The sequence below is a fragment of the Condylostylus longicornis genome, unplaced genomic scaffold, assembly GCF_029603195.1.
Source record: "Condylostylus longicornis isolate FDR11 unplaced genomic scaffold, ASM2960319v2 ptg000038l, whole genome shotgun sequence".
NCBI lineage: Eukaryota > Metazoa > Arthropoda > Insecta > Diptera > Dolichopodidae > Condylostylus > Condylostylus longicornis.
The window spans coordinates 7,028,643-7,043,707 of NW_026578007.1; the positions used below are offsets into that span (position 1 = coordinate 7,028,643).

At 19.5% G+C, this 15,065-nt stretch overlaps 1 protein-coding gene across 4 annotated transcripts in view; it reads right to left on the minus strand.

The window, feature by feature from the left end:
* LOC129609301 (glutamate-gated chloride channel) overlaps positions 1–15,065 on the minus strand; it is a 92,141-nt gene that overhangs the window by 7,918 nt on the left and 69,158 nt on the right. Inside the window, exons 10-11 of one of the 4 annotated variants that reach the window (XM_055521245.1) lie at positions 13,287–13,325; positions 5,524–5,574 (exon numbers count right to left, since the gene is read on the minus strand). The exons of 1 other annotated variant lie outside the window; for it this stretch is intronic. In XM_055521245.1, coding sequence (XP_055377220.1) covers positions 5,524–5,574; positions 13,287–13,325 — 90 coding nt within the window. The remainder of the gene's footprint in view (positions 1–5,523; positions 5,575–13,286; positions 13,326–15,065) is intronic. 2 more of the 4 variants (XM_055521246.1, XM_055521247.1) reach the window with 2 other exon arrangements.

Genomic DNA, 15,065 nt, shown 5'->3' on the forward strand with positions numbered 1-15,065 from the left:
TAGCTAATATAAAATTATTGACCGATATATTTTACTGTTGCAATTATTTTAAGGAAAAAATTGAAAATATTAACAGGAAATTATGAAAAAAAAAGAATCAAGATAAGTTTTTCATTCTGCTTAGGCTTAACTAAAAAACTTTAATTATTACCGATTAATAATATAATTTTTAATCGTTAAAATTTTGAAAACTTGAAATAATTTAAAGTCTTAATGAACAATTAAAAAACAATGTTTTATTTTGAGCGGATGGCATTATGAAGCAAATTACGAAAAGTTTTCTTTTGAACCCATTACATTTTCAAAAAATTGAATATTTCACTTCTCAGCAAATAATTTCTTTTAGCAGTAGATAAATTACATGTATTAGCAATGTTTGATATACAGTAAAATTTTTGTTATTTGAAAACTGTATACTACTCTTTTTGAACACCTTTTCTTATATTTTAATAAATATGTCTCTTATCCTCTTTCCTTATTTCGAAATTATACTTCTAATCTATAGAAGTCATTTTAATTGTAATCATCTTGATAAATAACAATTTTCACCTTTATCTTCTTTCAAGATTTTCTATATATGTTACCGATATATAAGAGAAATTATATAGGTACGTAAGAGATATTAAATACATGTGCATGATTGGTAATGGAAAATATTGAAATTTCGAAAATATTTACATAATGGGTTTTCTTTAAAAAAAACAGGGACTAATTCGTTCATGTCGATTTACATCCTTAAATTTATTAAAATTTGCAGTAGATTTATTGCTTTATAGTAATGCTTGCTGATATTCTTCGTTTTAATATTGATAGTGGGTATACTTCTTCTATAACACCTCTTTTTATAATTTGAATAATATTCTAAATATATAACAATATACCTACATATGTATATATATCTAATATTTACTACTGTATACTCGTATTATTAAATTATTTTGTCGACAAAAAACATTGATTATTTATTGACAACGATTGCTTGTATTATTTTATCTAAAATTAATATTTTGATCAAATTTCTTATATTTTTATATAAAAAATAAATATTATTATTTAAGTTTTTTTTTTCACTTCCACTTTTTATAATTAAAATCACATAATTTCTATTAACATTATTTCTAAGTTTAAATTTTAAATAAAAAATTAACAAACTGATGAACTAAATAAATAATATTTTTTGAATGTGAAAAGAAAAAAATAATAAAAAATTATTATTTAAATTTTATTCAATTGATTTTATATTGGCTGAATTAAATTTGAAAAAATTTCATGTTTCTTAATAAAATTTTTAAATTAAAATATAAAATTATGTTTTGTATTTTAAAATAGGTGCTTTTGATGTTACTATATAAGAATATTAATGAAATGTTAACCAAAAATAATATATTTTTTATAAAATTTTGTAATTGTATATAAGGATGAAATTTGGAGTCTAGTTTCTATAATATGATTTAAAATTAAGAACGAAAGAAATAAATAAATTGCATATTCATGAATATTACACCCATGTATATTTACAAATTTTATTTTTTAATTAAAATCTAAAAATATAAGATTAAAAGTGTAATATTTAGTAAAATATTTTGTAATATTTTACATTTTAGAAAAATCAAAATTAACATTCAAATTGTCAATGCTATTGTAATGTTTGGCATGCAATTTTTTCTTTGTAATTTAATAATTATTTTGAACGCATTTTACGATAGGCTTCATAAGCTTCTATAATAAAATATATAGCTATGTAATAAATAATATTGTGGAAAATGCTTTATATACATAGGTGTAACATACATAATTATATTAAATTTATATTTTTATAATAACTTGTTATGAGATATTTTCTAAATTAAGATTTTAATATTCTCAAATATGAAGTTAATTTGAAGAATTTTTGTGTTTAATTTAGTTTTTATCAATTCTATATAGTTGTATTCAATTCAAATGCCTAAAATATATATAAATTTTTTTTTTGAAATTGTTTTTCTTTCTATATATAAATATTTATAATAAATCAATCAAAAATTAACAGTAACTATATATAAAAAAAAAATTAACATTTTAATATTATCAAAACTATATTGTAGGTATCTTACAAAAATGATAAATAAAAAAGGTTTGTAATTTAATAAAATAACTATAAGCTACTGAAATATTTAAAATCATGATATAACAAATTGAGCATTAAAATTATTATACTAGAAGCTATATTATTCGCACTAGATTTGAATATCTTTTCAAAATTAATTTTCTTTTCTATTAAATTTATTTGTATTGAAAATTTTTTCTTCGGAAGGAAACTATTCATTAGATTTATATTTCTATAAATAATTAGATGTATAAATTTGTGATATATAGGTGATAAATTCATATTATTATTTAGTGCTATTTTGCGCCATTTTTTTTTTTAGAAATAATATCATGCATGCAATTTTAATTAATTATATATACAATTTTTATTTATTTATTCAAAATTTTTTAAATTTTGATTTGAAAGCAATAATTTCTAATAATATATTCACTGTAAAATCTATAAGTATTCAAAAAAAATTGGTTTCCGAATCATTTTAAAGTAAGTCTTCGTCTTGAGTAAATTTCTAAGCAAGCATTCTTTTTAAATTTAAATAAAAAATTTATTTTATTTAACTAGAGAGGATCTTTATTTTATACACTAATTTATTTCATATTTAATAATTTTGTATTATTCAGATGGAAATGATGGTATTATTCAGATGTATTATTCAGAGATAGTGTTTACTTGGTATGAAAATATTTTATTTAAAATGGACATACTTAGTATAATGATCAGCAGTGTTTATCTACAACGAATTTATTCAATTGTTTTATTACAATTTTTGCTTGCTGTTATAATTTGAGAATATTCGTACGTTATAATATTATATATTTGCTTTAATAATATTTATATTTTAAAATGATACCAACGTAAGTTTATCTCTTGAAATAGTAAATCTTATTATTTCAGGAGATAAACTTTTATCGCAGTGCGATATGATAAACAATTCTAAATTTTTTCATTATTAATTAAATAAAAGCGATTTTCATGCTCTTTATTTCTAAAATTCTAAAAAGTTTTTGGATTGTCAAAAAGATTTTATTTGTTTGAGAAAGCTCATCTCTTCGCTCGTAATAAATACTTTCTTAGATCTTGAAATATTACAAAAAATCAATGGTACTATATGAGTAAATAATTTTTTTAAATTATTAAAAATTGAATTAAACAAGTAATCTCATTCCTTTTTTGGGGAACCTTTTTACTAATATTTTCTGATTACAGGTGTAAGTAAAAATATTTTTCATAAATTTAAATAGAAGTTGATAAAATAACGATGTTATTTTAAGAGTAATTTATGAAACACTATGCTTAAGTGATCGAAAAAATTCATTGGCATTTTAAAAATGGAAACTTGAGTAATTATAATAAAATGTGTATACGAGATTTTGTTGAGCATACAATATTAATTGTGTTAGCTACAAAATTCAGAAAATTTTGAAATGTATAGCTCTTTGAGAGGAGATAGATCGATTTCAGCAAACCAACATATGTAGTAAAATTATTGTATTATTAACGAAAATTGTAAATTATAATTCATTTGTATAGATTTATAATGAATTTATTTGTATAAAGTAGGCTTTTTTCATTTGTAATTAATAGCTTTTGGTTTGGAAGATCTTATTCAAAATTTTTTTGTAAAATATATTTAATATAATATATATTTTGTATACAGACACAAATGTATATATGTATGAATGCATGAAATTTTGTTTTTATTTTATGTTTTCTCTAAGAATAACAATGTGACAATTGCATAGAATGTGAATGGTTGTTTTGTATAAGAATGTTGTGTTATGTTGTAATATATATTTTATGGATATACATAGATAGTATATTATGATTATTTACTTTTACACTCACATAAAAATTTAAGTTAAAAAAATTTGTATATTTTTATAAATTTTTTTTTTTTCTCTTTTTTTATGTATTAAAAATTTTATAACATATTATCACAAATTTAACAATTTTGATATGTATTGTAATATTATGTACATAATCTTAGGCTAAATTCCAAATAACATTCAAAATAGTTTTGGTGATTAATAATTTAATTAAAAAATAAAAATTTTTAAAATTATTTGAGCTATAACTAAGGAATAAAGATTTTTTTGAATACAGTGGAATTTCAATATAGAGAACGTTTAAAGTACCATAGAGATTCCATTTGAATTATTCAATTGTATTAAATTAAAACTTAATTTAATCAAAATTTGGTCTCAACTTCATTATTTTTAAAATATAAATATTTTGCAGTTTCTTTTGAAAATTTAGGATATATATATTCATATTTTCGGTGCATTTTGCTTGTTTTTGTATAAAAATTAAGATTTAATTAACTAATAAACCTATACGATCTGAAAGAGTTTTATTGGAAATGATGTCAATATCAACAAATTCGTTCAAAATTTCAGTTTTGCAACTTTAACAATTGAATAAGCTGTAATCAAACAACTTATGAAGTTGCTTGGCATCCAACACAAGCAGTCAAGAAATCATTTGTGAAAATTTGGTGAACTTAGCTCAATTAGTTTTTAAGTTATCATTGATACGGACGGACAAACGGGCAGACATGATTAAATCAATAATAATATTAAGTTTTGTATAATAATATTAAGAATTTGTATTAATTAAGATTTCAATCACTTTTTATATTTTAAATTATTTTGATTTACTCTCGATGTAGAAGTTGATTTTATTATTTGGAAATTACTATATCGATATATCTATATAATATATATATATAATATAATGAATAACACACATATATTTAGATATATATATGTATAGAATAATATTAATATAATATATTATATTTGTGTATGTATGTAATTCACTAGTATGCTATTTAATAAAATATTAATTTTATTTAAATTATAATTATGTTTCAATACAATAAAAAAAGCATTTAATCTATAAACTTTCTAAAGCGCTATTCAAAATTAAAATAATTTTTTTTTGTTTTTGGTTATTAAATATATTTAAAAATAAAATAACTAATGCAAATATTATTTAAATAGTCTATTATATATTTTAAAATTAAATAATTTGCAATTAAATACTAAAGAATATGCTTTTATATTTTTGGAATATTTTATAATAAATTTTGCAATTTAAAAAATTATTTTGTATATAAGTTTGCTTTATAAATTTTATAAATTTAAGAAATTTAGTAGTATGATATCATATATTTTTTTTAAATATACATATTATGTATGCATACATGTATATTTATATATATATATATATATATATATGCATATAATATATTTTAATACCTATGTATTCATTGATATAAATAATATGTACATGTATAAATGCACATAGGTATACAATATGTATGAAAGAAATGAAAGAAAATTTTTTGTTTTGAAACGAATTAATTTTATTGTTTTTAAATAGCGGTTCTTTGTTTTTTTTGTGTAATTTTAAGGAAGGGTGGATAGGTAGCTTACCAAAGGGCTTGCAAGAATAATTCCAATCCTGCTAAGAACGGCTGGAAGACGCTGGAAAAATTATGAACACAATTTTTCATACAAAACACATTAAAAAACATTAAGATATAAGGAAAATAAAATATAAATAAAAAGAAAAAACTAAACTAAAAAAAAACTAAATACTTCAATAATAAATAATTAATTGAGAAACAAACTTTTAAACTTAAAATTGAAATCAAATATTTAAGAAAAAAAATAAATTCATAAAATTTTGTTTTTTAATTCAAAAGAATTTTCATTTTCTTTTTATTTTCGTATGCGTTTTTTTCGTATACAGAGAATTGATAATGAAAAAAAAAATAAGAAAATTGTGTGTAAGGAAAATAATTAAATTAAATAAATTTTTCTTTTATTTTGTCGCAATTGATTTAATATTTAAGATTTTGGTGTTGCTGTGGTATTTTGATATGTAGGGGCTAATTGTTAAGTGACAAATCCGGAAAATGGAACTTTATTAGAATTTTTTAATACTGCCAATTTCTATAAGATAGTGCACAATATTTCCTTAAAATCTTATAATTTTTTGTAAAGTTTAAATTGGCGGCATGAAATATTTTTTGGTCTGCTAGCCCGCGCTTATTTTAATATTCAAAAATAGGAAGTTACCGTACACTTTTTAGACAAAGAAATAACGAAATTTTAATATTTAAAAATTCCTATTATAAAGATTAGTTATATTAATTAATATAAATGTAATTTGGAGAATCATGAAAATTTTTATTGAGTCTAAATTTAGTTTAACATGTTCTAAATTTTTATAGGATAAGTCAAGAGTATCTATGTTCTGTGCAAAATATTACAAACATTTTTTGAAATTATACTTTATATTACATTAAAAAAATAGTGATCCTTTCACATTGATTTTAGGTCTTGTACGATCCGTACAAATAGGAACATAGAAACAAACTTGCATAATGAAGTCATATTGTTGAATAGCATTAAAAAGACATAAAGAGAGGAAAGGCCAAAATAATTTATAAACTTTAAAGAACAGATATAAATCTATTAATAATTTTATAGATATTGCTAACTCAGATTTCGATTTAAATGGGATATAGGAGGAGGAAGGGCAGGGTGACTAATATTAAAATGCTTTGCTAAAGGTCTTTGAAATTGGTTTTGATAAAAAACAGCGTCTTACTAACATTTTTTTTGCGCCTACTGTGAATTCTTTGTTGGAAATAACTGTTCCTCGGGTATGTGTACATTATAATAACATTTATTTTTTTAAAGCAAATTCATAATGTTTGAGATTTTTTTTTACGTCATTATTTCAATTAGCCTCCTTAAGCAATGCAATATAATACATATACGTTATATATATATATATATATATTTCCCTTTAGGAAGTAAAAAAAGTGAAAAGAGAGAGAGAGCGAAAGGAATAGAATTATAGAGAATGAAAATATTGCAAAAAACATGGTATAGTTTTTTTTTTTGCTTGAATGTTTTAAATTGCAAGTTATTTTAAAATAAAAAGAAAAAAAATAAACATAAAACTATTATTCTATGTATATAATATAAAAAATTAACAAAGATAAATTGATAAAAATAAAATAATAACTAAAAAAGTATAATAGCTAAAATTTTGTAATATTTATATAACAATTTTTTTATAATGTGAGTATATATATATATATATATATATATGTAGAAAATAAGAAAAGAAATATGGAGGAAAACAAAGTTAAAACAAAAATATTTGTAGGTATAAAACCAATAAACAAATGTATTTATTGTTATATAACACTTGTATATAAGTTGTGCTTTGTAAATAATATTCTTTATATTTAATAAAAATATTCTAAAGAATTTTAAATATTAAAAAAAAAATTAAATGAAAAAAAGTGAAAGACTAAAAAATGAAAGTATAGTAAAAAAAAATATAAGTGATAAAATTTTAAAATTATATTCAAAAATTATATCAATTTTCTTTTAAATTCGAATTAGTCAATATTTTATTTATTTTATATTAGCAATATTTTGTTTTCTTTTTGATTAAATAATTTTTGAGCATATATTTTTTTTTTGTTAATTATTTAAATTATTCTTTTTCGTTTTTTTTTGTATATTTTGATACATAAGTTTCAGAGGTCGGATTTAGTATATATACTTGATTAAAAACGATGTTATAAGAAAAATAAATATTAATAAAGAAAAGAAATTTTTAAAAATTAAAAGTAAATATTTGAGTAAAAAAAAAAACAAAAAAAAATTAGTAAATAATAATGATTTATTTAAGAAATTTTGAAAATAATTTGCAAAATTTTTATTATATTATTTGATTTTGTAATATTATTAGTAATACAAATAATAATATGTACATATATATATAAATAATAGATCTATAAAAAAATACAAATAAAATAAGTAAATAAGTAGGTATATAAAAATATTTATGTATATACATCGTAATATATATATTAAGTGTATAGGTCCAGTTAATTTGACTTTATGTTTTGCTTTTTTTTTACAATTTTAAAGTTCCTTATATGTATACTATATATTTATATATGTATAATTTCATATATATAAATATATATATTTAAATGGGAATTTTTTATCTTTTTTCTTATATCACTTTTTTTCTAAATATCACATTTTGTGTGTCTAAATAAATAATGAATTTTTGTGTTTTAAATAAATTTTGCTATGCTATTTGCTAATTTTATTTGAAAAATATAATTTTATGTGTTGCGATAATTTACTATTATATATATAAATTTGATTTTTTATATAATTTTATTACTTTATCAGAAATAGGAATAATTACTCTATATTTCATATAATTTTTATACTATAATAGTTATATAATAGGTTTATTTAGATTACAATTTTAAAATTCTAATTTTTATGTACAAATGTGTGTGTGTTCTACAATAATATAATCATAAATATTAATTGTGTTGAAAATATAGGAAAAAATGTGCAAAAGTATTTATATAAATAGAAAATTTTTTAATGTTTTTATTTTAAGTTTATGTAAATATTTGATTATTTTTTATTTTTTATTTACATTTTATTATTTTATTTATAATTTTTGAATTATTTAGTTTTTTTATACGGTATGGAAAAAATATTTATGACAGTAAAACTGTGTGTAAAAGAATGTATTTTAATATTCATAAAATTTCTGAGTTGCTTTTTATCAATACTGTATAACAGTTTTGTCTAATGTATAACAGTTTTTGTATAATAGTTTTTTTTTGTATGACAATTTTGTGTATTATTTTGTGTTTTGAAATTTGTATAAAAGTAAAATACATATTTGTTTAAATTTTTTGTGTTTGTTAAAAATTTGTGTATAAAAGCTTCTTTTAATATACATTTACTTAATTTTTCAATAATAAATTTTTGTAATATAATTTTTAGCTCAAAATTTGTGTTTTTTTTCGACATTGATGATTTACAATAATATAATAATGTAGAAAATTAATTACATATAATCATGTGTGTAATTATGTATATTATAGATATACAAATATCTATAATATATACATATATCAATATGCATTATAATATAGATTGAATTTTTCTAATGTTAGTGTTAAATAATTTTTATTTTATATTAAATAATATATTTTGCATTAATATAAATGTATGCGAAATAGTCCTTTAATAAAATATTTCGTTTTCAAGTTTGTCGAAAACAGAATTTTTTAACAGGCCATGAAATTTGGAAGGCTTTATTAAATTAATACAGATAGTCGCCCGGAAGAATACTAAATTCTCTGAATAAAACCCTTATTAAATAATAACCCTAAAGCGATACTTGATTTAATATTTACAAAAATAAGGGAAAGACGTAAATGTGAACAGTTACGCCGATAAGCAAAGAAATTAATTGTTTTGGAAAGCAACGAATAATAAATTCTAAGAAGCCTATTAAACAAATCTTCCTATTGGAAAAAACAGATGAGTCTTTGGCAAAAGACATTTAAGATAAAGCTGAATTATTTGCTGATTTCCACGAAAAGTAAGGTGACTTTTCGTATTTTCTGATGAAGTGTTATATATAATATTTCAAATCAATCTGTTGCATATAAAATCGGTTTAGTCGATATTGAGATATACGGTTGCAAACACAAATCGGCATTCCGCTAATACTAGCTTATTTATACTTCGCCATTAAGAAAAAAATCGACATGCGAAATTTGGTGTTATCACATACATACATATATTAAATAATCTCATATTTCAATTTTGTATATGCAATGCGGTTCCTAAAAAGTGAAAATAAAAAAACAAATAAAAGTTTTAAATTTTGCATTCAATATTGTCGATTGCACTATGAATGAATGCATAAGTTAGAAGATATGACGTTCCATACAAATAGATCTTATTGAAGAAATTTAAAAAAAATATATAATCAAATACTAATTTATATGAAAGCCTCTCTCAACTTCGCCGACGAACACGAATTATGAATAACACGAGTCGTGAAAATAACATTAGGTACTCAAATTCTTTTATAGCAGTTTACATATAATTGTTTTTATTGTATGGATATTGAAGATAGAATTATTATATTACAGGTATATTTCAATTTATCAAAAAGCCAACTACTGTTTCTAACGTAGTCTTTTTATTAAAGAGATATCAGTAGCGGCTTTAGAAATATGTTCTGGCCACTGCAGTCAGTTAATAGAACCATTGTTTAATAGTTCTCTTAAACAAATGCAACGAATTTCTTAATTATACGAATTAAAATTCATGTAATAAAAATAAATATATTTTCAACGTATAAAGTGGTTGTTAAAATTTTTAAAAAAAAGTGTTTGGAAATTATTATATAATTGAAATCCTACTTAAATTCTGAAATCTACGCGCAAGTATAATTATTTCTCTTATAAAATAAAATTTGCTATAAAATTAATTCTTCTCATTTTGCTCTTCTAATTTGAATCGTTAGAATATTTAATAATTTTGATATAATAATATTCCACGTACTTTAAACGATTTATATAATTAGTTATACTCGTAATTTTATTGTCTATAAAAAAGTTCTTAAATAAAATAACAATAAAACTTTGGGTTTGATATATACTATAAAAAAACAAAAACATTCATCGATCCCTGATAAGCATTCAATCCTCTACAATAACAAATTACTTTATATTTATTTTAACATTAAATTTTATAATATAAATTATATTATATTATAATAATAACAATTTGATTATTTTACGTGATTTGTTTCTTTTTTTTTGCAATGAACAAAAATTATTGATTTTTAAACATTAAATATATAAAATATAAATTTATTTGTAGAGCAAAAATTATTATTGTGCACTCATTTTGTGTAAATTTTTGTAAATTTAATACGTAATCAGCTTGCAGCAATATACAAAATATCAAAAAAAAAAAATAAATGTGTTTATTTTAATAGTGAAAACTATAGATATATTTTTGTTAATATAAATAAGGTGAAAATTTAAATTACTCACATAAATATTAACTACCAACCATAATTGATTATTATTTTAAATAACCAGGTTAGCACATTTATTTATACTCGTATAAACACTCATAAATTTTTAATTATTTTTAATAATATTGTAGTCAATTAAAGTGCGTTTAATTAAAATGAAATGAACAAAAAACTGATGCTTCTCCCTAATATGAATTTCTCTTGATATAAAGTCAAATAATATTGAAATTACGTTATGTATTTTTTAACTGTTTAATATTAAAAATTTAATATGATTTTATATTAAAATCAAAAGACTTAAGAGAGAAACTTTCCATTTATTAAAAATATATCCTACTTTAAGTTTCCCTTAATTTCCTGTTTTAACATACGAAATGTTTCATCAATTTTAGATGGAATTATACATTGTATTGAGATACTGAATATGGAATATCTATATAAAAGATTTTATTTTTAAATAATAAATATATACCTATAATATTGTTGAAACTTCTGAAACAATATTATTAAAATCATACTTACGTTTTAATGAGTTTGTAAAATAGTTAGATCAATGAATAAAATTTTAATTATATTTTTGATAAATTTTATTATGATAATATTAATATAAAAATTGAAATTATGATAAACATTATATTATATATTAAAATATTAATATATATTAAAAATAATTTTTAATTTATATTTAATATAAATATTTATTTTTCAGAAAAAATGAGAATTTGCTAATTTCATTTTGTTTTTCCAAAATATTTATATAATTTGGGACTGAACAATATTATTTCACATGCAAGCTTATTATATTTATGTAGGTGGAATTCCTATGAAATACTTTCAAATTCAATTGAAGTATATAAATTTAATATTTATTTTAAGCGAAGCCATTTATAAGCGAAGTGTCATTATTATTATATATTAGTGCTTTAAATTATATTATAATGATTTTATTGTGATCATAAATTTTGCTTTCATTACGAATAATAATTTTAATGAATTTTCTTATGAATATTTAATCTTCGAAGCAATATATATATAAAAAAATAATTATATATTAAATTTTTAATTTAAGGGAATTGTGCTAGAATTTAAATGTATAAAAATTTTTCTTATTTATAATTAAATATTTCAAATTTTGCTATCGTGAAAATATCATAATATGTAAAAATTGTGAAAGCTATAAATTTTAAGTGAAATATGATAATTAATTACAATAATAATAAAACAAAGCAATCTTCACATATTCATAAATATTATATAAAGAGAAAGAGAGAGAACAAAAATAATTATTGGAATTTTTTAAAATAGACCTCTGAAACATAATAACAATAATATGCGTTGTAAATGTTATTTCTTTGTTTTTTTTATATATCTACATTAGTACATATAACTAAAATGTTTTTGGGGAATATCATATACATACAAAAGAAAATGCAAGGGTATATATTAAAGGAAACTCATCATATTAACTATAAATATTTATACTATACGTAGGTATTTAAGGTATAATTAATAATATTTAAGAGCAAATCAATTGAAAAGAATGAAAAGTTAAAATAGAAAAGTTTTATACATTCCAACACAGACATGTTAAAATTTAATGCTTCGGAATAAAGATTTAATAAAAATAAACAAAAGAAAATAAATTAATTAATTTGTTATATATATGTATATATTTTTATATAAACATATACATATAATATAATATCATTAGCATTTGAATTGTTTTAATTAAAAAAAAAATAATTTTTCGAGTCCCCAATTTGTTGTTTTTTTAATAATAAATTTAGTTGCCCAAATTTAGGTTTCATATTTGGTATTCATTTTTTAATTACTGTTCTATGGTTTTTGACTTTTTTTTTCTTTTTGAATTTTTTGTTTTAAATTTGTTCTATTAAAAAATAGTTTTTAGGTGATTAATGAGTTAAAAATATTAACTACGAATATTTTGTAATTGTAATAATAAATATTGATAAAATTGAAGTAATAAATATGATTTATATATAAAGGAAAAATTAAAAATTAAAAAAAAAAATCAAAATAAATAATCAAAGAAACTATTAATATTTTTTTGTTTTTGCAAAATTGTAAAAAGTTAAAAAAAAAATTATATAAAAATTAAGGATAAATTAATAAATCCTTCGATATACTTTTCTTATTACAATTTAATTTTTTTGTTTTAATTGATTTTATGTGTATTATATAATTTTTTTGTTTTAATTAATTTTTATTATGGAATTTTAAAAAAAAAGAATTGTATAATTTGTTAAAAAAAATTTACTTAAAAAATTACCCCATTATAAAATCTCATCCCTCCGAAAGATTTCATTTTCTGTAAATGAAGAATTATAAAAATTTTTTTTTTTTGTTTCTTTGGTATATATGTTTTGATTTATAATATTTTATTATTATTATTTGGAGAATAAAAAAATTAATGATTTATTTGTCATATATATATGATAAATAAAATATATTTGCTAATTAATAATAATATATAATATTATTTATTTAATATTTTTGCATATATTTTTTGGCTGTTCATTGATTTGATGGTAGAAATAAATCTAATTTTCCAATTATATGTGCTTGATGTAGAAATCACTGTATACGTGTGAACAGTATTTCAAGAATTTTCTTTTGAAAAAGTAGATTTTTATCAAATTTCAAAATGTACTGCCAAATTTTTTCTATTTATTATTATAATATATATATTAAATTATTTGTATATAATATAATTAAAATATGGTGTAGCTTTCTATAAATTTTAATCGAGAGCGCAAAAGCTGCAATTTAATTAAAACTATTATGATAATATGTTATAAATTAAAATTAAAAAGAAAAATAATAGGCTATAATAGGCTTGTTGTTCAATTTTTAAAAAAAAATACGCCTTTGCAAATTTTTGGGCAAATAAATAAAATTTTTTTTTTTTTGTTTTATTGTTTGATTAAGTGATTTTATATGCTTAATTGTTTTATTTTGTTTTATTTTGAGTATGTTAAGTTGCAGATTTTTTAAATAAATTTCGTTTTAAACCAAAAATATTTTTTACTGATCAACTATAATTGGAAAAGATCACAGTTTTTGGTTTTATTTTTTGATTGATTAAACTTACCTTCAACCTTAAGAGAGAAAACAAATAATTTAAAGAAATAATTTTACTTTAATCAGAATTACTTTCGACATTTTGAGAAATATTTGGATTTCAGATTTATCAAAAAGTCTTGGAGTTCAGATTTATTAAAAGTCTTTGCTAGCATAAAGTGTTAACCTTTTTAAATATTTTGGTTATTCTAATTTACAAACTTTAATGGAAAATATACAATAGGTTTGGTAGAAGGTGGCAAATAATTTCTGGGATGATTATTTAATTAGCAAAAAATAGTTTAGTTGTGGCCGGGGGGGGGGGGGGGGGAGGGGTATGCAGATACACTGGTTTTTGAGGTTTTACAAGTAATTGAGTGCTCTTTATTTTGTAATCAATTAGATTTGAGCTACAATTTTTGAAATAAAGCTCGTCAAGGTTAGAATTTTTGTTATTTTTTTTTTTAACTTTTTGTTTTTAAAATTTAGAACTTTTCCAATTTTTGGATTTTTTTTTCAATGCGCTATAATAAGAGCTTAAAGTGAACCCATATAACATTTTCCTCTATCTCGTATGTAAACATATTTAACACTCTAATAAAACGTGTTAAATAGATTAACATGCGAAACATGCAAATTTCATACATAAAATTTTAACTAGAAAAACTACAGCATTTTACATTACAAGAAATTAAACTTGAAGTTATTTTTCACCTTATAATAAACACCCTGTATGGCAATTAGAAAACAAATTTGAATATTTTTATTTCAATAAATAAAACTCAGAAAAAATGAAATTTTTTATTAAAATTGATGTTATTTTCATCGAATATTTCATTAGATCTAGTAATCTACTGAATATAAAAATATTTGAATGAAAATTTTAAACAAAAAAATTTAAGTATTAAAAATGTAGAGGTTCTCGTTGAATGCATTAGAAAATTTTCTTTAGTTCAAATATATTAATAATAAAAATAAGTTTTCTATG